The sequence below is a fragment of the Crocodylus siamensis genome, chromosome 6, assembly GCF_052110815.1.
Source record: "Crocodylus siamensis isolate JL-2025a chromosome 6, ASM5211081v1, whole genome shotgun sequence".
NCBI lineage: Eukaryota > Metazoa > Chordata > Crocodylia > Crocodylidae > Crocodylus > Crocodylus siamensis.
Window position 1 is genome coordinate 65934899 of NC_143400.1, and position 27258 is coordinate 65962156.

Consider the following 27258-nt stretch of genomic DNA (forward strand, 5'->3'; position numbering starts at 1 on the left):
ACTGCAAGACTTTAAATGTAAACAATCTAATTTATTTTAATGTTTTCAAGAAATCCTTGCAAATTTCTAACTGACAGAGAGAATGACATTCAAAATATCATTCAGCATCTGATCAGGAACTTTAGAAAACTTTTCTTGAGAGAGAGATTACCATGCAGAGCATGTATGTTCTTACAGTGCCTATTTACATGAAAACCCACAAAGACTCTACAGGAACTGTCTGCTCTACTGCATAAATAACACATCTTTTATAGCAATTTATGAATACATGTTTAACAGGTTAAACCTTCCTTTCCATCAGGTATAATAATACATGTTAAAAAGAGCCATCTGTCAACTCAGTAGACCAGAATGATCATGTTATTCTTTCATGTAATTAATATGCATTTTCTAACCTGCTATTTAAGTGTCACTTGCTCTTAGCAAAAAGAGTCCAAGAATATGGATACACAACACTTTATGTTCATTATTTTTGTTTTTTAAAGCAAACATCTCCAGTGCCAAGAGGTTATTTTATGAACTGGGATTGCTCTTCCGCTGCCCCTTCTCCCCTATAAAACCATTTAAGAACTGCTGGAAAATCAGTTCAGAAGTGTGCAAATGTCTTGCTTCCACATCTCCCAAGTTATGGGGAAGCATGGTCATGCTTGAAGGTAGGTTACAGATACAGGCAGACCTAGACAGGCTAGCAAGTTGGGTGGATTGGAATCTGATGAAGTTCAACATCAAGAAATGTAAAGTGCTCCACTTCGGGATGAGCAGCCTCCAACAGACCTACAGGCATGGCAGCACCAAACTGACTAGCACCATGAATGAAAGGGGCCTGGGGGTAATAATAGATCACAGTATGAATATGATCCAGCAGTGCAATGCTGTAGCCAGTAGACCAAATAATACTCTGGTATGCATCAAACAATGTATCTTCAGCAAAACCAAGGAGGTGATTCTTCCGCTGTACTCAGCACTGGGGAGACTGCAGCTGGAGTACTGCATCCAGTTCTAGGCACCACACTTTAACTAGGACACGGACAAGCTTGAGAGAATCCAAAGAAGAGCCACTCGTATGGTCAGAGATTTACACTGGACCTGGACTTGATGATCTTCTAAGGTCCCTTCTGACCGTACAATCTAAGAATCTGTGACCAGAACAGTTGCAGTAGGTCTAGCAAGGGTGAGAAATAAATTTGGGGAAGTGGGGAGGGATAAAAATGTCAGTGTACCTGAGAAAGCTTCAATGAGTAATACTATGACCCATATTTAGGATCTGGTCCAAAACCCACTGAAGTCAATGAAATTTACTCCTTGTGGAGTTTTGCATCTGTTGTTTATTCTTTGAATGGTTTTTGATTCAGCAGTCTCTCTCTCTCTTTTTTTTTTTTTTACTATGTGGCAAATCATTAACATGTCTTTTGGCATTCCTGGTAAGAACCCTAATCATTCTGCATTCTTTTACACTCCCATGGCTTTTATTGCCATTCCACTATAGTTTAGCATTAATAATTAGTTCCTCATTAGGAAGTGTTGCCAATTTGTTGCTTAGATAGTGTTACAATTAGGAATATTGTGTGGTAACAATTGCTGCTATAAAAAGGAATGGTGTTTGCAAATTATACTAGATAAACAGAATATGCTCAATGCAAATGTGAGCATTTTAAATTTGCTAAGTGACTGAAAAGACAGCAGTGAAAGATAAGCATGGAGCAGATCACTTGAAAATATTTTATACATAACATAAGGTAAGTTTTTGGGCATACAGTGCTGTCAGTGAAATAATAAGAGAGACTCGAAAGAAGAATCTGAAGCATGGTTAAGTTCTTGTTATATGCTTTCAGTACTGCTATATCATACTTAAGTCTCCTGGGTGCTGTTAAGTATTGTCAGCCAACAAACTATAATTTCATGCTTGAGTGGACTAATACAAGCCTAGGCTTCTCTTTCTTTGTATTTGCAAACTATGGTATGCTACAATAATAAAGTTAGAAGACCTAAAAATACCTCTCCAAATCAAAAACCAAACCTAAGCAAAACAACTCCCACCTGATATGCGTGGGATAAAAATGTGACGCACACAGCAATAAGTTGTCATTGGCAATTCCTCGTGGTCAAGGATGATTACCCCATGTGTCAAATAAAGGGTTGTAGATGAGCCAGTTGATGGCTAAGAAGGCTGATCCAAGAGCCGCAGGCTCTCTGGCAGATGCCGCAGGTGGGAGTTAAGGGAGAGTCATACCGTGGATTTCTCGGTCTTGTTAACTTTCTTTCCATTTCTGTCATTTTTGTGTTTCCAGGGTGAGACAGTTTTCCTCAAAGTAAGAGGTACCTTCTCTCACAAAATGTCATCATGTAGCGTTGTCCTGGCTAGTTTTTCCCAATTAGTGATGTTAATGCCACTCTTCTTAACATTCACCCTGAGGGTGTCCTTGAAACATTTCTTTTGGCCCCTGTATGCCCTTTGCTGAGTTGGGAGTAGAGCAGTTTTGGTAAATGTACATCAGGCATGCACATACAATGCCATGTCCACTAGGGGTGTGCAAGATTTGGTCCACAATTTGATTTGGAGAAGATTTGGAGATTTGGAAGGTAGTCTTTCAGGGGAACAGAAACTGAGAAGAGGGAGAGGGAGCAGGGGGGGAAAGACTGACATCTGTAGCTGGCCAGTGACTGTGATCTTTTCCTGAGTCCCTTTCCAATCACAGTGCTCTGAGGGAGGGAAGTAGAAACAGCATATAAGCCTCTGTCTGCAGGCTTTCTGTGCCTTTTGTGAGCTGTTTCTGTCTAAGCAACAGTGTCTGAAAGGTACTGGACTGACTTGGCTTCCTATCTAGTTAGTCTCCTGCTCCTTTCTGTTCTTGGAAAGGATTGGATACAGCTTACTAACTAGAATCCCTTTACTTATTAGGGCTGTGCAAAACTTCATATCGTGATTTGGATTTGGAGAAGATTTGGATGATTTGGAGGCCAAATTTACGAATCTGAATCGAATTGCTAGAAGCTTTAGGCTTTCCAAATTGATTCAGGGCTTCCGAATCAATTCAGAAAAGATTTGGTGATTTGGAGAGTCAGCCATAGGGTGTTTTTGGGCTGATTTGAATAAAACTTTCAGGAATGGTAGCCTCTGCTGAGGGCATGAAGCATGCCAAGTTTCAAGGTGATAGGTGCAGGGGTTTCAGGGAAACTGCACCTCAAACTGCTGACAAGCAAAACTCATGACAATTGCTTATGTCACGTGTGTGTGTTAAGGCACGGGGGGGTGAAAACTGCAGGGGGAGTCTGGGTACTGGGGGCCTGCACTTCTGGCAGGTGTGTTCAGGTTCAGCCTTCCTGGCACTGGGGCCTCTGCACAACACGGTAGTGTGCCCTCGTGAGGTCTCCCTACAACCTCTGTCCAGTCCACCACTGTAAATGACAGCAGGTCAAAATAATTTAGCTGGCTCAACACCGATAGCACCAGCAGCATCAAAGGTACCCAGACGGAACTGTCACAGAGCTTTTATTTTGATAAAGGAATTGACAGCAAGAAGTAAAGATGTGTTGGATAAATGTTACTCATCACATATATGGTATGTAATGTCTTATTTTGTGTTTTTATGTTTATATGTTTATTATGAAAAAATGAAATAGTTAGAAAAATATATCTTAGGAAGCTTTTGGGTTGAAAAACCCTTTGTCAGGCTGAGGAAGTACGTGCAGTTGGTGTGTCTCCTGGTCCTGGGTGGAAGGAATAGTAAAGTAAATAATAGTAAATAAAGAAGCCAGAGGCTGGCCTGGCACGCAAAGCCAGTCAGTGGAAATGGAAATGGAGGCATCAGGGAGTGAGACACAGGCTGGGGGAGGCGGCGGGGAGGGGCATGTAGCAGCACAGGTAAAAGTGCAGAGGTACCTGGGGAGTCAGATGTCTGAGTTTTGCCTGCCTGCAGGCAGAGTTGCAAGCCCTCAGAACCCAGACTCCCCATGCAGTTTTCACCCTGCTGTGCCTTAACACACACACAGTATCACCTATGTCATGAGTTTTGCTTATCAGCAGTTTCAAGTGCATTTTCCCAGAAACCCCTGCACCTGTCTCCTTGAAACTTGGCAGGCTCTGTGGCCTCAGCAAGAGCTACCACCACTGCAGCCACTGTGGCTTAACATACACACATGACGTGAGTTTTGCTTGTCAGCAGCTTGAGGTGTAGTTTCCCAGAAACCCCTCCACTTATCAACTTGAAACATGGCAAGTGTCATGCTCTCAGCAGAGGCTACCATTCCTACAAGTTTAATCAGAATCAGCCAAAAGATAACAAAGTTATTGATATTTCATTGATTCCCCATTATACCCTATGGCTGAATCTGAATTGGCTCTGAATCTTTTCCAAATCAATTTGGGAAATCTGTCCGAATCATCTGAATCCAAATCAAATAACTGCCTATTCACATAGGCCTACTACTTATCCCTATCCAATCCATTTCTTTCAATTTATATTTGTTCTTGTTCCCCCCCCTTTTTTAAAAAGAAAGCTGTGTTTTCCCTGGCAGTTGAGCCCCTGCATCTATCTCCTTGAAACTTGGCAGCCTTCATGCCCTCAGAAGGGGCTACCATCCCTGCAATTTTTATCTGAATCAGCCACAAAATGACAAAGTTATAGGCATTTCAGTGATTAAAATCCATTATAGTCTATTTTCAAATCAGTGCTGAATCTTCTGAAGCTGATTTGGCCAAATCAATTCAGAACAGTAATCTGAATCAAATCGCTGTCCTCTGAATCAGCTGAATCCAAATTGAATGTTTCCCTATTCATGCAGGCCGACTGTCCACTGCAGCTGATGTTGAATAATCAACACTTCTATTCTGGTGGTGTTAGCATTGTTGAGGAATGATATTTTCATAGATTGTAAAGCTGGAAGGGACTGCAGATGGCCATCGAGTCCAGCCTCCTGCACCAAGCAGGAAAGATAACTGGGAGGTCAGGTGACCCCAGCAAGGCGACTGTCTCCTCTTGAAGATTTCCAGGGTAGGTGATTGTACCACCTCTGGAGGGAGCTTATTCCACAGTCTGGACACCCTGACTGTGAAGAAGTTTTTTCTAATGTTGAGCCTGAATTTATCTTCCAGGAGTTTGTGGCTATTACTTCTGGTTTTCCCCTAGGGTGCCCTGGTGAACAAACAGTTGCTGACCAAGCCCTTGATGTACTCCCCTAGTGTAGTGGAAAGCTGCTACCAGATCCCCTCTCAGCTTTCTTTTCCTCAGGCTGAAGAATCACAGATCCCTCAGCTTTTCCTCATATGGCTTGCTGTCTAAGACTCTGACCATATGAGTGGCTCTTATATGGACTCTCTCAAGCTTGTCCGTGTCCTAGTTAAAGTGTGGTGCCCAGAATTGGATGCAGTACTCCAGCTGCAGTCTCCCCAGTGCTGAGTAGAGCAGAAGAATCACCTCCTTGGCTTTGCTGGAGATGCATCAATTGCTGCATGCCAGTGTATTATTTGCCCTACTGGCTACAGCATTGGACTGCCGGCTCATTTTCATACTGTGATCTATTATTACCCCCAGGTCCCTTTCATTCATGGTGCTAGTCAGTTTAGTGCTGCCAAGCCTCTAGGTGTTTTTGGGGTTGCTCATCCCAAGGTGGAACACTTTACATTACTCGAAGTTAAACTTCATCAGGTTCCAGTCTGCCCAACTTGCTGGCCTATCTAGGTCCACCTGTAACTGTTGCCTATCTTTAAGCACGACCACAGTTCCCCATAACTTGATGTCATCCACAAACTTGGTCAGTGAGCTCTTCACCCCCACATCCAAATCATTAATAAAGATGTTGAAAAGTACTGGACCCCTGCGGGACACTACTGGTCATTTGTGTCGATCATTTTTCCTTTCACTTTATGGAAGGATCTTTCAGATATAGTGCTAATGAAGGCATTCCAGGTTTTTCAGGTGGTCCCTGTAGGTCACCCAAGCTTCACAGCTGTAGAGAAGAGTTCGGTTACTACAGTCTTATATAATAGGAGCTTTGTTTGAGTCCTGATGTTGTGATCATTGAACACATGATCATACAGTCTTTCAAAGGCAGAGCTGGCACACCTGATCCTATACTGGATCTCCTCATTGATGTTGGCTGCCTTTGAGAGATGGCTGCTATGTGAAGTGTTCAACATTCTCCAGCTTCTGTCTATCAGTGAGGATTCTTTGCTGGGGAGGTTAACTGGCCAAGAGCAGGCTGGTGAAGCACCTTTGTTTTTCTGATGTTAAGGGTCAGTTCTGGGCACTGTTATGCTTGAGAGAAGCAGTTAAGGGCCATTTGTAGGTCCTCCTCAGTTTGTGCAATGACAGCACCATCATTGGCATACTGAAATTCCACAGTCAAGGCCAATGTAACTTTGGTTTTGGAATGGAGGTGGGAGAGATTGAAAAGTTTCCTATCCATCCTGGACTTGATGCTGATGCCATGTGGTCATGGGTGAGCATCTTGATGACCATAGGAAAAATGGAAACAGAACTGGTGTGATCACTCAGCCTTGTTGTAGACAGCCCTGCAACAAGGTAGTGGTAAGAAGTCCCCTACCTTAATATGTAGGAAGTTGCTAAAGGAACAAGGGAAGCATAGGGCCCCTGATAAATGAAATGGGATGGATGTTAACCAACACCCAGGACAAAACTGAATTCTTGAACGAATCTTCATGTTGGTATTCCACTAATCCAAGGGTATTAACCTGCTTGAAAAGATACAGGATGACCAGGGTGGGGCTGACCACTCTCCCATAGTTGACATAGTTCTTGTGGGGGAGCAGAGCATCTACAAAGGCTAAATATCTATAAATCAGCTGGACTGGATGAACTACACCTGAGAGTGCTAAAAGAACTTGCTGACATCATTGGATGACCGATGGCAAAGTTATTGTGGCACTTGGAAGAGGTCCCAGAAGACTGGAAAAAAGCCAAGTGGCACCTATCTTTCAGAAAGGGAGAAGGGAGACCCAGGAAACTAAAGGCTAATCAGTTTGACCTTAATCTCAGGTAAAATACTGGAGAAAATCAAAGAAACCTCAACACACAGACTAACTGAAGGCAGTATTCTGAAGGATAGCCAACATGGCTTCATCATGGTCATGTCATGCCAGACCAATCTCATTTCCTTTTATGATCAGCTTACTTGCCACGTGGATAGAGAAAATGAGGTTGATGTCATATACTTGGACTTCAAAAAGGCCTTTGACCTGGTCCCCCACAATGTCCTCATGGTCAAATTGGGAAAACGTGGCTTTGACTACTTCACAGTTTGGTGACCAGGTAACTAAGTCTGTGGTAGGACCCAAAAGGTGCTGATTGATGGAACTGAGTCATCATGGTGGATGGTGACCAGTGACATCCCTCAGGGGTCAGAATTGGACCAGTGCTCTTCAACATGTTCACTAACAATTTGGACTCCAGCATTACAAAAAATCTGGCAAAGTTTGCTGATGACACCAAGCTATGGGGGAGAAGGGGGAGTTGTCACACTCAAAGACAGGCTGGCAACACAGGCCAACTGGGACAGGCTCATGGAGTGGGTGGACCATAACCTGATGTCACTTAATACAGAGAAATGTAAAGTGCTCCATTTGCAGAGAAATAATCCACAACACACTTACAGGCTCAGCAGTGTTTTGCTTGCCAGCACCACAGCTGAACAAGACCTGAGTGTCATGACTGACAACAAAATGAACATGAGCCACCAATGCGATGCCGTAGCTGGCAGAGCTAATCAAACATTGGCATGCATTCACTGAGGCACCTTGAACAAAGCAAAGGATGTTATCCTCCCACTTTACTTGGCCTTGGTGAGACCACAACTGGAATACTGCATCCAGTTCTGGGCGCTACACTTCAAGAAGGATATGGAGAAGCTTGAGAGAGTCCAGAGGAGGGCCACACACAGGATTAGAGGCTTCAAGATCAAAGACATATGAGGAGAGGCTGAAGGACTTGGGATTGTTTAGCCTGGAAAAGAGAAGACTCGGGGGGACTTGGTTGCAGCCTATAAGTATATCAGGGGCATACATCAGGGTTTGGGGGAGCATCTGTTCACCAAGGCCCCTCAGGGGAGGACAAGAAATAATTGGCATAAGCTGACTGAAGTTCACTTCATAAAGAAAAACTTATTTACAGCTGAGTGCCGAGGGTTTGGAATAGGATCCCCTGAGAAGTGGTACAGTCATCCACCCTTGCAATCTTCAAAAAGTGTCTTGATGCCTATCTTTCTGAGATCATCTGATCCCAGCAGTCTTTCCTGCCTACGTGCAAGGGGGCTGGACCGGATGATCTGTAAGGTTCCTTCCAGCCCCTAACAACTATGAAACTATGAAAATCACAGTTAGAGTTGGATAGAAATCTTCTGCTGGGAAAAAATATTGCTTTGCTAATATCAAAACATTCCTTAGGAACATGTCAATTTCATTAATGTTTTTGACACTAGGATCCCTGCCTGGTTTCTCATCAGCTCAGCACTCTTTGATTTAGACAGCCCACTTGGTAGGCTTGGCTCCCAGGCTCCTGACTCCTTAGCAGCTGGGGCTCCCAACGCTTTCATGTTCCACAGCTTCTGGCTGCTTGTCAGCCCAAGAGCCCTAGGAGCTTGAGGAGCCTCAGAAGCTATTCAAAATGATAGGAAAAATGGTTGTTTTGATTTGTTTAAGGAAAGGTTTGGATTGCTATTCCATGGGGCTTTCTGAAATGGCCGTTTTCTTTGTTTTGTAACAAATATGTATTGTGTGTAGAAATTTTGGAATGTTCTATGGAAGAGAATGCCAGGTTCTGGTCAATCCTACTTTAAAATATTAAATACTTTCCTAATTCTATTTTTTTAAGAATACAGTTGCTGTAATTGTACAACTACAAGGTTGTTATGAAACTGCAAACAGGAAGAAAAGAATCTTGCAGTTGTGGTTGGGAAAGGAAGCATGTACAAGTTAATCTCTGTGTTCAGCTGTGGTCCTTGCTATAAGACAGTTTAAGCACACTTAATGCTTCACAAACTGAAGATACTCAAGATCATGAGAACCATTAGGGTAAATAAAAATGTTGATTAGTGGATCATGTGCTTTATACTACTTACTGGGGGCCAAAACATATCTTAACATGCCAATATGCAACTCCCACAACCCCCCCCAAAACAAAACAAAACAAAACAAAACAAAACAAAACAAAACAATGGGCATTCTGCACAAGGAACTGAAATAAAATGTGGTCCCACATGTCTCTCAAGGAAGACAGAAAGTCTTCTTAAACACCTTGCCGAATGTGCTCTGTAAATCTCTTTTTAGAGGAGCACTCCCTTTTTCCTAAGAAAACAATAATAATGACCCAATTGTCTTTTTGTGCCCATCTCATGCCTGCAGTGCTTATTTCTTACTTTGTACACTGATTTCATGAAATCTAATAACATTTTCCCCACACATTCCTTTATTTATTCCTTCAAAGGCAGCAGCACTGCATATTACTATGACTACTTTAGTGAGGTCAAGAAATTAATTGTAAGGCTTTGCTACCAGCAATGTAAGAGTCCTTTAGCCAGCAATATCTACAGTGAGAATTACTTTATTATTATATGAAATAATACAAAAATTAAGTAATAAAATTAGAGGTAGAAGAAAAGTGTATTAGATCTAGTGCCTTTCCTTGCCAATGCTGGGTTGTTCCTTACAGCATATTTCCTAATATTTTATCCAGTCTAATTTTAAATGTACAAAAAGACCCTTCCACATGTTACTAAATCTTACTGTCACAAATGACAGATAATAAATCTGAAATTGTATTTTTTAATATCATCTCTTTACTTTTAGTTATATCCTTTTGAATCAACTTAGTATCTCTTCCTCTGTGCGTTCCTTCCTTCATCTCGTCTCTGTGTTAGAGCCTTCATATTTTTTTCTAACTGTTTCTGTTACCATACCTCACTTGAGTGGTATTCGAGAATCAGAACCCAATTTTTTTGTGCTGTACAAACAGAAAGCACATAATTACTGCCCCAGAGAGCCTACAGGCTAAGTTCTCCATGAGTTGCCATGAAATCATTCAGATATGGCACTTTTAGTCTCTGCTTTTAAATGAATTGTTACAGTGCATTCATATTTTTATTGCTTTGTCATTAATTTTTTCCACATTTTCAATCTTTTTGTTAATGAAGAACCACAATTCCTTTTGATTTAAACAATGTTATACTTAATTTTTGCTAAAGGTGATCTTTTTAAATGTACGCAGCCTCCTTAATTATTTTTTATATTAATTATTTTTCTTGTTTAGCTCCCAAGGATCAGCAGCTAATCTGATGTCTCCCTATTAGGCTTTGTTCATACTAAACATAAGGAAGTTTTTCAAACTGCTAAAGTTTCATGATTTAATTAAGAGTTGTGAGTGACACCATAGGATAAAAAGTATTTTGTAGTTGAGGAGAATGAGGAATAACTAGAATCTCTCATGAAAGCTCATTCTTGTGAGATTTCCATTTTGAAATTATTTACTAAGAAGGTTTTAGACAGATGACATAACTTTTAGATACTCACTGTATTTACTTGAATTCAAGATGAGGTTTTTTTTCCCCAGTCAACATGATTCAATTACCAGTCCAAGGCAGGTGGCAGCTAAACTGTGGCTTTGATCCTGGGCCCAGGACCAAGACTGGAGCTGAGCTGTTGCCTGCCTGGGGCTGGGGTAGTTCCTGGGTCCTGTGGTAGGGGAGAGGGCCCTGAGCAGAGGGAGTGCAGGGAGACCGTGCAGTGTGGGGAGGGACACAAGGGAGAGACCTGTGGTGTGCAACCTGGGGGAGATCATGCAGCCTGCTCTTCCTGCGCTTGCCCAGTATCCTTGCCACTTACCTTCAGCTCTGGCTTCTATGACCCTGGCCCAGCTGGGCCCAGAGCTGCAGACACTGTCTCTGCCTGGCCAAGGCTGGGGCTGGGGCCATTGACTGCCCTAGAGCTGCCACCAAAGGTAAGAGGTCGTGGGCTGCAGGTGATGGAGTGGGGGGGGGGGTGCAGGGGGCAGGTGACAAAAGAGGTAGGCACCAGGGAGTGAGGCACAGGCATGGCAGGGCAAAGCGGGTAGGTGGCAGGTGGGTCAGGCACAGTCATGGGGGGAGCAGAGGCAGACAGCAGGGAGGGCAGGCACCAGGTAGGGGGTAAGTGGCATGGCATGAAGCACAGTCATGTGGAGGCAGTCAGGGTGGTAAGGGATGGGGGGGCAAGGGGCAGGAGTTTGGACCCTCTCCCCCCACCACTGCTTTCTCCACTGCAGTGCTGGGGTGGGGGAGGTGAATTGCCCAGTAATTAGATTCTATACATGGAAAATTATGAGATTTAAAAAGTAATTTTCCATGTATTGGTTCTCATTAATGGGGGGTTGTATTACATTCAAAATCATCTTGGATTTGGGTAAATATGGTATGTGAATCTTTAACAGTTTTCTTTTACTTGTTTCAATTTTTGGCCTGTGAATAATGCAGAAAAGACTGGTGATGAATGTCATGGGTATCTGATAAGTGTGGATCATTTATGCTACTGATTTTAAATTTCAGCATTTTGTTATACACCGGTCCATACCCAAGTATTATTGATGATATCTAGTTCATCTCCTTTTTCATTGTATTTACCAGTAGGGAATTCATGCTACAATGACAACAGATACTCAGATTCAGAGTAAGGGAAGAAATAATCACATTAAAACATCACAAGTCTCAGTGGGAATGCTAATACCCTTCATGCTCCTTACATATTTATTCAACAAAGAGAGGCTGTGACCCAGCTGTAAGCAGGTTACAATGAAATGGATGAGATAACCCACATCCCCAATCACTTGCAGAAAATGTTAGGTCATGTGCCAAGGCTTACCTGAAAATATCCCTGAATTACCAAAGACTGGAGGAGTTGAGAATAGGTTGTAGACATCTTGGCTGAACAATGTGTTTAATTAGTTCTGGTTTTGTGACCAGATTTTGGAAAGTAAATGGAAAAATGGTTTACATCTGGAAATGGATAGGCCAGGGACTATAGAAAATTTGCCAACTATTATTATGGTGGCAGACACTCAAGTAATATCAGAGATAATCTAATTCATTTCCTTGTTTGTTGTATCTATCAGTAAGGAATTAATCCAAAAATAAAAACAAACACTAACATTTTAAGTTAGAAAAGAAATAATCATATAAAAACCACCACAAGTCTCACTGGGAACATTCATACTCTCCATGTGCCTTATAGATTTATCAGGAAAGAGAAACTGACCCTGGTGTAAGTAAGGTGTAACAGACAGGAAGAGATGATTATTCTAGTAGGCTCTTTTTAGAACATATTCTTGTGTACAATACTGGGAGAAAAAGTTGTTCCTGTCATTCCTCACTTACAAGAAACACATTCTCTTTCCTTCTCCCCTTCTTATTCCTAACAATTTTCAGAGACTGAATAGCTGGAATCATTGGTAGTAGTGAGAACTTCTTTTGCTGCTTCCTTTTTCAGGGTGGAGGCAGAGGACAGGTTACAAAGAAGCTGAGATTTTAAGCTTGTTTTGTTTCAAGCTGAGGAGGCATTTTTCAGTTCCCTGTATAGGTATATGTCACCGAGACAAAGAAGAACATAAGTGTTGGTTTAAACTCAGAAGAGAGAAAATTGCATGGACACTATTAATTTAATTATCCATCTTTGTCTCCTTATGCACACTGCATTGATTTGAATATGCTAATACTGCCATACAGTATGAACACAGAAGTATGCTATTACATTTTTTAGTATGCTTCTCAAGTGATAATTGCAACTGAGCCCACAATCCTACAATCTTCACAATTTTATGTACTCTCTCCTATGTTTTAAATTCTGATTCAGTCTGGCAAACTGAGAACATAGTTAAAACAAATAATATCATCTGAGTATTTAAAAACGATGGTATGGGTTATGTTGGAGAAATGCTTTGTCAATTTAAAGTATATGTCTCCCAGTACAATACTGTGCCTATGAAAATATCTGGATGGAAACCGCTTAGAGAATTGACACGAGAGGAATTTTGTAAATGAGAATCATTCTACTTGCATATTCAATGGAGAATCATTTAAGAATTGTTTATCTCAAGTTTCCTTCTCCTGAATGGAGGGCAAACTAAGGTCACTTATTATGCTGGTTAATTACTAGCCATGTTTATTTATTAGGTTAATTTACAGGATTTCTACAATCTTGCATCCTTAAAGAGGGCCAATAAATGACACCAAATCAGATATACTGATTATTTTTATAGTTAAAAAGAACAAAAAATTTGCATTGGCAATTGCATTAAGCTGGATCATCTCCCTACAAAGAGACTGAACCAAGTCATGGAGACTGAACTGGTTGTTGTTGGTAATTTTTTTTCAGGGAGCCCTACATTATCTTGCCCAAAATCTACTCTTCTGATGTGGTGTTTGTGAAACCCTGATAGAGTTGGCTTCTTCAGCTCCTCAGTATTCAAAGGACTGTTCATCTTTGGCAGTGGGCTACATAACACCTTAAACTACTGGTCATGCTTTCTTGTTCTTCGGGAGTAGGGCCTCTAATATCCAGTTAGGGGGCTAATTCTTCCCAGGTTAGTTGACAGGCAGCCAAGAAGAAGAGTTCAAGAAACTGTCCATTCCAGAGACTGTCTTACAGCAGGTAGATCACATACAAAGGTGAAAATCCTACCAAGAAAAGAGAAGTCTTCTCTCACCCCAAGGAAGATGCATTGTCAAAACTTATCAGCGCACAGCAATGGTGGGGGAAGTAGAAGGAAAAACCTCAACACTGATGGGAACAGGAGTTTTTTTTTTCAACCTCAGCTAGTGTGACGGAGGAGAGGAGAGTCCCTGCTTCATCACATCCTACAAGTTCATTATTTTAAGTAGTTTATAGGAAAGATTGAGGCCCAGTTCCTATTCACCTTAAAGTCTCTGCCACTACTGCTAGCCCACAAAGTATACATCTTGCATCCAGAATGCATCCTGTTTCTTCAGACATGCACTGTTCTCTCATTCTGTCTCAGTGGTCAGCTAAACAATGCTCCAGAAGGAATAGGAATGCCTTCTGGAAAGGCACAGCTCTCTCGTCCCCTCCTCCAGGCTTTTCATGCTCCTATCACATTTGGATCTATGTCAACCCAACTCACTCATAAGGGTTGAGATCCGGATCATTCAAAGGGTAGCTATCTATTGGAAGCAGCACATTTAATTTACAGATGAAGAATGAGGATGAGGACAACCTTCTGCCCAGTACTGTAGTCTAGTGGTTATGGCATCTTCCAGAAGGGATTTCAGTTTCATCTTCACTTTCTGGGAAGTGCTTTAGCCACTAGTGTGTAGGCTAGGAAGGGCTGAGTACATCCTCCACTCTTCTCCCCGTGAAGCTGCACCACTAAGTGAAAAAGAAGGAGTCATTAAGACCAGAAGGAGAGCTTGTTCCCAATGCTGTCTATGTATTGAGTCACTGGATAAAATGCATCCTCTGCTGTTTCTTGTCCTAGATTGATTCTAAGCCCCCTGGGGTATGACCAAGCTTTTTGTTGTGTTTTACAGTATCTAGCACAGTGTGTTCCTGGTTCAAGGGTAGGGCCCTTACATGCTGCTGTGCTGGTACTACTGCTGGTAATTTTATTGCTAAGTGGTCTGGTACCTTTCAGCTTCAAAAAGGTTTAAGCTATTACCAGCATCCAACTAAGAATTTTAGTAATTAAGTAACTCTTCATTTTCCAACCAGAATGGTGAAAACAGTGGGCAAAAGACATTGCTATAGCAACTTCACATTTCTTTTCAAGCTATCTGTGTCTGTTATGGCAGTGACAATTTTTCATGCAGGGAAAGTTCACCTGAAGATCTTAAGATGATGAAATTCCTTTTCATTGTCATTCCACTCTCCCTTCTTGCCCCCGAAATGTATACCATTGCTTTTGGTAAGAAAAATGAAAAGCCTTTTAACTACTACATAACTACTGTATGACATGTATTTTATTTCATAAGCAGCCATCACTTGTATTTTGCTCACATACAAAGCATAGTAAGAGAAAACAGGGCAACAGAATCTGGGAAATTAAGCAGGATAATCTTTTAAAGTAATTTAAAAATGTTCTTTTGGCTGGTTCATGTTAAGTGAAAGGGCCGTGACATTTCCTTTACACTGAAGGGAATTCATCAGAACAACAATTAATAGTGGCTTTAGTATAAATTAAGGGTGCACCGATAAAGATTTTTTTGCCTGATACTGATGGCTGATTATTAACAAGCCATATTGGCCTATACCGATCTGATTGCCAATATGCAGGCCAACATCTTGGAGAATAGCATCCAGCTGGTAAGTCTGTTGGAAGGGAAGAGGTATAGGGAGGACTGAGCGAGGCCCCTGTAGTGAAGGATGGAGTGGGGCTGGGACTGCAGCAGGCACTGTCCCGCCTGTCAGGGAGGGGTGCTGGACAGAACCATGAGCAGCTTGTCTGGCACGTGTGGGGTGGGTGGGGTGTGTGGCTCCCACTACTGCGTGCATGCCTGGGAAAGGCACGGGAGCATGTGCCCCCAAAATCAGTGCATGGGGTGAGAGTGGGCTTCCACTGTGGTTTGGGGCCAGGGGCAGCGCCAGGCTCTTTCTGGTTCGGGGGGGTTGTGCCAGGGTTGCAATTAGGGCAGGTGGTGGTGCTGGGAGGAGGTTATAGGGGGCCAATGCCCCCTTCCCAGCACCACCACCACCTGGCCCAAGCACAGCCCCAGGCCAGGCTCCCTGTGCTGGGAAAAGCCTGGTGCCACCCCTGGCCCCAGTCCACAGCAGCAGCCTGCCTTTTCCCCCATACAGATCCTGTGGGCACATGACCCTATGCTTTCCCTGGGGGTGCACAAGTGGTGGGAGCTGCCCCGCCTCTCCGTGTCCCCCAGATGAGCCGCTTGTGGCTCCATCCCATGCCCTGCCCCAGCCCCACTCCATCCCTCACTGCAGGGGCCTCAATCTGCCCTCCTATGCCCCTTCCCTCCCCTTGTCCCTTCTCCCCTCAACCTACTTACCAGCCAGACACTGCTCTCCAAGCTGTCGGGCTGGCCGCGTGTATGCGGTGGTTGCATGCATGCATGCAGCATTCAGCAGCAACATAATTGGTCACATCAGCCAAAAAAAGCTGATTGCTAATAATGTTAATTTCCTTTTATTGGTGCTGATACGCTATGGACCAATGTATGAACCAAAGTTGATCTGCTCAGTTCCAGAGTCCTGTTTCTGTTTCTGAACACTGTTTTATTTCTTTAGCCTAACAAGGCATGCGCCCCTTGAGTTTAGTGGAAATCTATGAAAGGGCAGAGGCAATGTTCCTCCACCTTCTCCCTTCAAAGTAGTTTGTCTCAGGAGGATCAAATGGAATGCACTTGGACCACATCTGCAAAATGTATTCATGTGCCTAGCTTCTATTAGGCACTTGAATACCTTTTAAAAATACACCATTAGGGCTTTGAGGGTACTATTACATATGCTCCAGAGTTGGCGCTTTAATTAGAATGGCTTGAAGAGCCGCTCTAATTAAAATGCCACTGTGTCTTATGTATCAGTGTCTGTGTGCTTAAAAATGGTGATGATGGTGCTTGAACTAAAGCTCATTGCTTTCGTACAAGTGCCCCTGCTGCCATTTTTAAGCACGGGGATGCTGATATACAAGACACAGGAGGCTGCTGGAATCTGCCAATTGCTATGCTCCAGGGGGAAAGTACAGACGGTCAAAAATCCTGAGTTTGAATTCATTCAATCTTTGCAGGATAGTCTAACCTGTGTAGACTGAACCAAGAAGCAAGTGAATAGATATTAACTTTTGATTCTAGAAATGCAGTAACATTCCTGAAGTGGTGCAGGCTAGAAGCTGGGGGGCACTAGAGCAAGCCTTCCCCTCCCTTCTGCAGTGGCTGGAAGCCTGGAGGGAAGCTGAGCTGGGGGAGGGGGATGGTGTGTGGCCAGGCCCCGGCAGGCCGAGTATGATTGGGGGTGGGGGTTTAAACCCCAACCCTGGCCTGCACAATCCCCAGCCAGAGTGTGCTTGGAGGAGGAAGAGGGCAGCAGCCCTTGCCAGGAACCCCCGGTCTCCCCACCCCTGCTCACCGCAGGAATATTGGAGTTCTCCCTTTCCTGGGTGGGTACTACTGAATTTGCTTGGATTGAGAGCCTTTATTGTGCACAGCACTTGGAAATTTTGTTGAACACTGGACGTAGAAATTGGAGGCTGCTTGAACTTAGAGCTGCTGAGGATTGTGAAATTTGTTCCAGGAGCATGGAAGCTCAGTCATTTAAATTTGCCAAACTGGTTTTGCGAAGGAGGAAGGACAGATTAAATTGGAATTCAGGAGCTTTTCCCCTTTTTTGGACTGACTTGATATGGCAGGCTTGGTGAGCAAATTGCTATTGGAACTAGAAAAGTGGGTGATACGAAAAACAGCTACAGGTTTTTGGAGTAAGGATATATTCTGTGGACCAGATGCATTTGTACAATTTTGTGACCAGTGGTCCTCTCTGCGCATAAACCCTAGGTGAATAAAAAGACAAGGTAACGAATCACTCTGGAAGGATTACTATGGACATGAAAAGCTTTAAGTAAAGAGACACAACAAAAGGAACAGCTGTTAAAGACAATGAAAGAAGAATTCAAGAACCTGCAGCACCACACACTCTCCTGCCCCCATGCTCCTGCCACTCAAGCAGTAACCCAGGATGGGGGGCTGGGGATGTCTGGCAAAGGCTGCTGTCCCTCTGCCAGGCAGACCCCAGCTGGGGTCCCGTGGCTACTGGCTGGAACAGAATTTGCTATGCCCACCCCCTTTTCAGCCAGCTAGACCAGTGATAGTGGTCTGATGAGGGAGAAGAGAGTTGGGGCCAACCCTGCTCTACTGGAGCATACAGCCCAGCCCAGCCAAGGGCTACAAAGCATCCTGGAATGCTGGGGGACTGTGAGTTACCTTAAACCAGGCAGGGGTGTGGGATAGAAGTTCCATAAACCAGTTTGACCTAAATCAGTTAAGTCTGATACTGCATTCAAATAGATTTATCTTAAACCACTTTTAGCCATTTTGAAAGTGGTTTATGTGCACTGAACTTCTGTTCTGTTACAGGTTTAAACTGGTTTCTGATCACTTAAATCAGTCTATGTGTAACTTCTGTCCCAAGCCCAGCAGACTTGATTAATCGAGTCTGCTCCGACACTCTGGAATTTCAACGCATTGGAGCAGTCTCCGTGCTCATAGATAGGAGCCCTGAGTGGCCCAAAAGGAAGAATTGGGCCTGTAGTTAGAACACTGCAAAGACCAGAATTCTTTACTTGCCACAACTCAGGCCTTTTGATATGTTTTTAAAAATCTTTTTCTTTCTCAGAGGCTGTCTCCTGTCCATATCATTAAGGATAAGAATAGCGCATGCTTGGCAGTCCATTTTCTAGGTTGAGGGTGTGTATAAAAGTTACATTTTTCAGCAATGAAGTCTCCAAAAGCTTTCTGTAGTCACAACACAACTAATGTTCAGTAGGCTGCTGGAGGACCCCTGCCTACTGGCCTGGGAATGAAGGCTCTGATCCCCTCTCCCCTGCCACCCAACAGTTCAATGGTGCCCTAACCCATGGCACTTCGTGTAAAGCACCATAGTTAGAGTGCCTCCCCAAAAAGCTGCCTGAACTTCTGTATTACTCTGAGAGTACCACATTGAGATCCCACCCTCTTGTTAGGAAACAATCAGTTCCAGCTATGGGCTGGGCCTCAGACCAAACCCATAACAAACTTATCACTAGGTAATAAAAAGAAACATACTGTTCATTCCTTGCCTTCGTTCTTCCTTTTCCTTCATTCCATTATTGCTACTGTGGTCTTGCTGTATCTTGTCCTCTGCTTTGCTATACTGTTCCTCAGTCTAACTTTCAATGTGCTTTGTTGTACAGAGATCTCTTCCATTAAAAGCACATAGAATGAGCACGGCAAGCTCTGTCATAAATATGATTTTTTTAATTCAAATATGTTTTCCTACATTTCCTTTCTTCTGTTCCTACAACTTCACCATTGGTTTGCTTAATCCCAAATTTACCTTATCCCCTCATTGTGCCCTGTCTTCCTGCAGAGGAGATGCCAGAGAATAGGTGGTAAGGCCCCTTGTGGTCACACACAGGGCAAAATGATCCAAGAGGTGTAAATGATAATTATGGGCTCCTATAGACATGCAGGGAGATGGCTCTGACATGCTTGAAATCCAGCATGTCAGAGCAGACTCAATTAATTGAGTCTTCTGGAGCATAGAAATAAATGCACTCCAGCAGACACTAGCATCACATGCATCGGTGTCCCCATGCCAAAAAATGGTGACGGGACGCTTTGAACTAACGCTTGTTCGATCAACTTTAGTTCAAAGTGCACCACTACCATTTTTCAGTGTGTGGGATGCTGATACATGTGGCACTCTGGTGGTTTTAATTAACACAGCTTGCTAATTAAAGCGCCCCATGCACCTCCTGAAGCATGTGTTAAAATGCCGTATGTGAGCACAAGAAAATTGAGGGAAACGTTAGTGGATGAAAAGCCTGCTACAAATCTATGTCCAACCCAAATGGGTTGGTTGAACTTAAACCCCCAGGTTAGTAGAAAAAACAAGTGATAAAAGTTGTTTTTAAGACACCTGTCCAAAGTGTTAATGTTTTTTTTCATTTTTAAGGCTAAACTGCAACTTGAACTATACATCTACATAGCTGAGTAGCAATCCCCTTTCACTTCTATGCAGGCTATCCATATCTTAAGATTGTGCAGGCAGAAATAAATGCACACAGTATGCTCTAAAGAGGATATATGCAAGCAAAGGGATGAAGAGGTGTAGGAATAAGTGGAGCTTTTACTCTTCAGTCCTACTTGCCAGTCAATTCAATAGTATATTTAGAGGATGTGACCTGGTTTCCTGTCAGGAGCAGACTGGACTGTTATCACCTTTGAGCAGACAGACTAGAGAGGAATTTTTTTCTTTTGTGAACCACATTCCTCTGTTCTTAGTTTGGACTCTGCCTGTGTATACTAGGTGGCACAAAATATAAAAAATGACCCCCTTTCTTATAGAATCAGAAACACTGTTTATGCATGTATGTATTAATTACAGCTTGCTATATTAGATGCAAATGAATTAACTGCCCTTGAAGGAAATTAAAAGGGTAACAGCGTATCAGATATATAATGTCACAGATTCTTCAATCCTACTATCTTAAACACATTTTTGAAATATTTAATGCTTTTTTTCCCTACTGTTCCTCCCCATCAGCCCTTTCTATTACGTTACAGGTTTGAATTCTCACACGCTAGGCTGTAAGATATTAATGCAGAGATGAACTCAATGACATTTAGCCACATCAAAATATCAAATGTTTTATCATGTTCTGTACCTACTTGCAGCATGGAGGCAAAAAAAACAACAACCCAAAAAACCTTTAGAAACTGAATCTTTAGAAACTGAAATTATTCCTCTGATATTAATCTTAGTATTAGGATAAGATGCATATTTTTTATGTATCTAGGGTGTTATTGAAAGATATTTGACATAAATGAAAAGACTGCTATTGATTCCATTTGGCTTTGGATCAGCCCATATTTCTTGTTTTTAGAAACAACATTGTAAATTCAGGCTCCAAGTCAATTTCAGGCTTTCTTTACATTTTCACTGTAATGTTGTGTATTACTATTGTCTAGAAACACTTAAGTAAGTGGAAATCATGCAGAATCGCAGCAAGAAGCACAACACCCTTGTGATTGCTGCAATTATGCTTCCCTTTCCCCCATGAAATAAACAGACATAAGGGATATTATTACCAGAAGAGTGGGTAGATGTGTGTTAATGCCTCAGAGCAAGTATCAGGCTATAGAAATGTCACAGGCATGGACTCATTCTATATGTATAACCAGGCAGAAGATTACATTTCACTATCTTTTCTTTAAAGACTTTATCACAATTCATTGTGTAGTCCTATACTAGGTATAAATACCATCCTACATGACAATTGTATTAATTTTTTCTTTTACATTCATCAGCACAACTCTATAACATTGCTAAGAGAAGGACATAGACACTGAAGAAAAGTTTGGGAAGATAATTTTTCTCTTTCGGAGGAACAGGAACATCTTTCAGAAACAGAATAGTGACCCACAGTAGAAATGTTCAGAACTGTCAGTCTAGGCATTAAATGGGTGAAACTGTTACATTCTGCAGGGATTTGAATGCAAGTATTCACTATAAAAAGATGTAAAAATTATATTTTAATTAAAATACATTTGTAGGATAATGGGATGGCTACAGTCTTTGAGAAGGATAACACTGCAAAAAGTTTATTACCAGAATATAGGAGATTACCATTTAAGGTAAATGTTTTCTTTCATTTTCAGAATCTCTTAAAAAGAACTTAGAAAGTAAAACAGTTTTTCACCCTCCACCCCCAAACCTTACAGAGCAAACTTTCTAAACTGAATGTGAACAAAAAGTTAATGTTCTGAATTCAAGAACTACATCTGTTTTCCCTTTCGTATTTCTATATCAGGTAGGATACCTCCAAAAAGATAACAGTAGGGGAGCTTACCCTGCCAGCTTCATAGCAACCAGGATCATTGAGTCAATTATTTCCTAGCCTCTCTCACCATTTAAACAAAACAAACTGATTCTTTCCAATATTTCCTTTTATTTTTCACTAATTTTTGTCCTGGGTTCTCTACATGTTGCATTTTCCATAACCCTTTCATGTCTGTTGCTCTGTCTTTTGCCTTTTTCACATTTGTTTCCCCTTTCTTCTCCTTCAGTCCCTACTCTCCAGCTTTCCTATTATTAGATGTTTCTACCTCAAATTTGTTTTCTTTTCCTTCTTTCATGAAACTCTTTTTTCTTCACTTCCCATTCCTGTCCCGAGTCTCTCTCAAATATTTTTCTTTTCTAGCCTTTTCTTTCCTCCCTACTGTTCTGTAGTGTTTTATACTCTGGCTAGGGACAGACATTCAAAAAGCCTGAGCCTGAATTGATTCAATCTTTGTATGTTAGTTTAACTTGGCTAGGTTAAATCAGTTTTATAACCAGACAGACATCCCAGAAATGCAAGCACGTGCCTGCAGTGGCTCAGGCTAGAAGCTGGGGGGCACTACAGCAGCCCCCTCCCCTTCCCTTCTACAAGGCTGAGCTGAGGGGGACATGGCCAGGCCCTCATCAATCACAGGACACTGTGATTAGGGAGGGGTCCCTCCCTTGATAACAGAGCATTGATCAGCTCTGTTATCAGCATTTAACACCTCATCAGGAAACAAAGCCTCATTCATTACAAGCTGTCCCAGGGGGGACACAAATGGAGGTCCTGGGAACCCCTCTCATGGCAAGAGCCAAGGCTAGGGTAAGCCCCCAGAAAAAGAAAACTAAAAGCCCTAAGAAGGGGGCTTACTTACCTCTGACACGAAAAGACGCGCTGCGCCGAGAAGAGCTGCCAGCATGGTTCATCAACCGCTTTTATTTTAGGCTGGGAGCAACGCTGGCAGATGCCATCACCAAAAACCACTGCCCGGTGGATTTAAAAGAAGGGTAACAAGGGGGGGCAGCAGCTAAACCCAGGATAGGGTGCGACACTGCTCCCTGGGCTCCAAGATCATCAAAGAAGGAGATTGGCAGGAGTCTGGACAGGGGCCCACCAGAAGGGTCCCGGCCCTCTTAAAAGGGTAAACACCCGGCTCGGCAGGACAGCTGGGCCAAAGAGGACAGTGTCGAGGGATCCTGATGGCCATAGATGCTGGAATTGTGAGTGGGGTGGGCTGTCACCCGAACCCCAACTGTTCCTTTCTTTTCTACCTTTTCTTTCTTTTCTTTGTTCACATTGGTATCTTGAAGGGCAAGCAGAGCCCAAACCGGGGAAGCATCCCCAATTGACCCAAAGGGTCAAGAGGAACAGAAGCAGCCTCAGTGAACCCAAAGTCTCAGAGGAAGGGTCAAGGTGGAGGTTGAGGCAAGACTGGTCCCACACCCCGTAGACATCTGGGGCAAAGAAAGACATGGAGAGACGGGCAGGGGAGGACAAGAACAGGAGGGAACACCAAAGAGGCAAGCCAGCAACCCATCACCTTGTTGTTCTGAAGGCTGATGTGTGGCTGGGGTGTAGGGGAGGTGGAGCCCCAAGAACACCCGTAAGGGGCAGCGCCCAGTTTGCAAGTTTCTGTGAGGGGGAGGCTCGCTACTGGACAGAATATCAAGTCATGGCAGGAAAGTGCTGGGACCTCTCTCAGGGTCAAATGCAGCCCAACACCCAAGTCTTGAGGACATGCCCCAAGGCCTAAACTGGATGTGCACTCCAAGGCCTCTAGAGAGCACCTATACCAAACCAGGCGGGTGCACAAGCTCTTCTTAAACAGCTTTTTCCAAAGGAAGGAATGCAGCGAAATTACCATCTGAGCTGTGGATTACCTCCAAAAAGCCCTAAGCAGACACTGTCCTATCTGCCTTATACAGCATTAGCTAGCATACCACATGCTGGCTACAGTCTGTGCTGTGGGAGAGAGAAAAAAGGGATCCCTGATTTAGCAGCAAGTGGTCAGAGCAGTGGGATGGGGGCATGGGGAAGCTAGCAGACCCTGGTGTGACTGTAAGTCTGCTGGAGCTCCAGTCAGGGAGCAGAGGGGAGGGGCCACCTCTGCTGTGGAGCAGACAGTCCTGCCCAGCCCAGCCCAAAGAGCATGCTGGGATGCTGGGGGTATCTGTTTTAGATTAAACCAGCAAAGGGTTTGGGACAGACATTGTATAAACTGGTTTGACCCAAATCAGCTAAGTCTGATACTACATTCAACCAAGTTTATCTCAAACTAGTTTCAGCCATTTTCAAACTGGCTTATGTGCACTGAACCTCTGTTCTGTTACAGGTTTAAAACAGTTTCTAATCACTTAAACTAGTTTATGTGTAATGTCCATCCCTAGCCTTTAAAACATCTCACAGCTACAAACTTGGCCACTTTGGAAAAAGTGGAATCAGCGCGTCTCTAAAACCAGCTATAATGGCACTCATCAGTAAAGTTCTTCTGCTTTTCACTGCATTCATGTACAATTTTCAACTGTTCTTGTAAAGAAAAAACATATCTTAGTAAAATGTTTTAATTCTAACTACTTTTTGGCCCTTCAAACTATTTTGATAAATTAGTAGAAGCAATGTTTTTATATTTTTAAAGCCAAAATTATGTTGTCTTTGCTGGAAGTCTTACTGAGGGATAACTTTGTTGGAATTTTAATAAGTTATTGCTTTACCTAAGAGGAGCATAACACGATCTCATCCTAGCTCACCTTTGTTCATAGCAGAAATACATATAGCAGTTCAAATACCATGAGTGTTGATTTAAGCTCAAATATGAAGGCAGGATGATGGAAAAAAGGAGCTGTATTGGGACCATATTAGTAAAGTTTCGGGGCTGGTGTATTTAGTATGTGAGCCTTGGAATCCTGTTCTCTTCAATGGATTAGGTCCTTAGTGCTCTCCCCACAACATTTAATATCCAATTCTTAGTTGACTTTCATGCTGATGTATCAGTGGCACCCACACAACAGCACTTATACCTACCTTTTTCAATCATGTTTAATAGAACTGTGACAACAGAGGGTGCACAGAAGCAGGTGTTCCTTGTCCTGCCTTACCAGCTAGAATGGGGGTATGGTGGAACCGTACTGCTTCAGCAGGACTATCGGTCACCATTGTTTCTCATTGGACCCTTATGGCCACTGGAAGGCCCCATGGTACACAGAACATGTACCCTTGTTTGCCTGATGAGGTAATGGGGGCTTGGTCTCTTCTGTGCACTCTTTTAGGCAGCTACTTCACCAAGCTGTGCAAACAGACTGCATAGAATGGTGATTGTGGCTGAACTCTATATGTGGTAGGCTTTATGCACCTTCCTGTGCTATAGATCAATGTTTCCCAACCAGTGTGCCATGCAGGTGTGCTGGGGAACCTTGGGGGGCGTGGCTTCCAGCAGGGCATGGCTACAGCCAGTGCTGCTGCTGCCACCCCACACTGCCACCGTGCCCTGTCTGGACCCACGCTGTAACCCTCCCATCCCCGGTTCCGCATTCAGCCTCTCACCATCTCCCCTCCCCCGCACTCTGCATTTGGCCGGTGTTGCGTGGGGTGGAAAAGACTGTGTAAGTGTGCTGTGGGGCAGAAAACATTGGGAAATGCTGCTATAGATGGCCTGCATGTGGTTTAGTTATAAGTAAGCTTTACACAGCCTCAGGCCCTTGCCCTTCCTGAAAGTGACTTCACTCCCAAGTATGAATAAAATAATATTGCAAGTGGTTTGCTCCTGCCAGAGTTTTGTCTTGGAATTAGAATTTTTTTAATACACTGACTAAAAACTTTGATCTAGGCAGGTGCTCCCAGTTCAATCTCATTCCCTACCGATTCATTTAGGAAAATGCTACAACTCTGCTTTCCTATTATTGGGCTGTCTTTGAACTTCTTTCATTATTTTCTCCCCATAAAAAAGTCTGTACTTTCTTTAAAAACATGAATATGTAAAATTAGAATGATAATATTTAGACTCCAGCATTTTCAAGGTTCTCCTTGTAATACAACTATTGCCTATGATTTACAGGAATGAAAGGGTACTTGTGATCAAATCCATACCATATTCTGAACAGCCATGCACTCTCAGCCTTGGTTGTGTTTTTATCCATGTTAGAAGCTCTCTGAAAAACAAACACATAAAATGGAGAGCAGTTTTGAAACACAAAGAAAACAAAATGTCAATACTAAAAACACGTCAGTCCAGACTATACTTCAATTTTAATTAAGAAAAGAAACCCAAACAAAACCCAGCACAAACACAACACACACTTTGTAGCCCAGGAATTTTCATGTTTGTTTGTAAATCTGTTCATGAGCAAATTACATCATATAGCACATTTCTCCTTGCTGTGCTGGTACTTTGGTGGAATAATTCAGCATTTACTTTTATTAATAATTCCAATTTTATTAAGCAGCTAAGAAGCACTGCATTCTAAGATCAATAAAAGTGATATTTCTGTTAAGTTGTTGCAGTGGGATTAATACAGTTTGCTTCTGTCAAGTTCAGATGGTATTTATGTCTTACCAAATGCCATTCCTAAAGGGATCATAATATTCCAATAATTATACCATGAGTTTTCTTTCTTTTTTTTCCTCTGTTGTAATAGGAAAACAACAGCTCTAGGAATCTGGGACAGTTTTCAGTACCTTCCTGGACCAATTACAAATACTGGTCTCCATCCTGCAAGCTGATTTTAGTAGGTTTCTACATGTAAACACAGGTTTTCAACCTAGAGAAAAGCTTGCAAAATCATAGAAAGAGTCTAGCATATTGTAGACAACATTCTTATATAATAGAATGGCTAACAGGCTATGATCTAGGCACAATACAATTAAAAGCATGAGGATTAACATCAGGATGGAAATAGAAATGGGAATGCACATTCCCAACAGCATATCATTACAGTTATGCTACTTTTGGCTTTAAGTTTTAATTACGTATTTTTTTTAAAAGAGTTCATTCTGATATTGTCCATGGAATGGAAACATTTTCTTTATGTATTAGTCAACCCGATTCATCTAATTATTTCTCTACTTTGATCTGATACATTCATTATGAAGCAAGTAATGCTGAAGATCATAGTGTAGGCTCAGTCTATCACTTTAAGGGTCTGTGAGAATATTTCAGTTGCTTTCATTGAGGTTTGTATAAGGCCCAATACTAGCAAAACTCCACTGTGATCAGTGGTGGTTTTCTGGATAAAAGAATTGCAGAAGTAACCTATCACTGTAGCACAGAGTCCAGGTTTTATTCAGGACAGCTGATTTATCACCTGCTGAGTTGAGTGTTCTTGTATGGTGCCTAAGAACTAACCAAGAATAGCTGGTGCTAGTGAGTAGTACCAAAAGATGAATAGTAGACGATCCAGTAATCTCTGAAAAGTCTAAATTAGGGAGTTGTAATCTATGGTCTGCAGGTAGGATCCAGGCCATGAAGCCACTTGATCTAGCCCATGAAAGTTGGGGGTTTTCTTTTTTGTGGTGAGTGGGCTCCAGCAGCATTTGATGGTGGGGGTTTTCCTAGACCACAGCAGAGAGAAGCAGCAGTGACAGGAACTTCTCCTATACTGCTGCCATAGCAGCCTAAAAAAGTTGCTGATCACTGGTCTAAATCAATAAAACAGAGGGTAAAAAAAGGAAAAAAAAAACAATTGAAGAACATCATGTCAGTTCCAAAATGTTTTTACGGGTTTAATTAAAAGGGATAAAATAA

General features: G+C 42.6%; 1 protein-coding gene across 1 annotated transcript in view; it reads right to left on the reverse strand.

The window, feature by feature from the left end:
- Positions 1 to 27258, reverse strand: part of SLC9A9 (solute carrier family 9 member A9) — a 410063-nt gene that overhangs the window by 75044 nt on the left and 307761 nt on the right. Inside the window, exon 14 of the mRNA XM_090053238.1 lies at positions 25587 to 25666. Within this exon, the coding sequence (XP_089909364.1) occupies positions 25587 to 25666 (80 nt within the window). The remainder of the gene's footprint in view (positions 1 to 25586; positions 25667 to 27258) is intronic.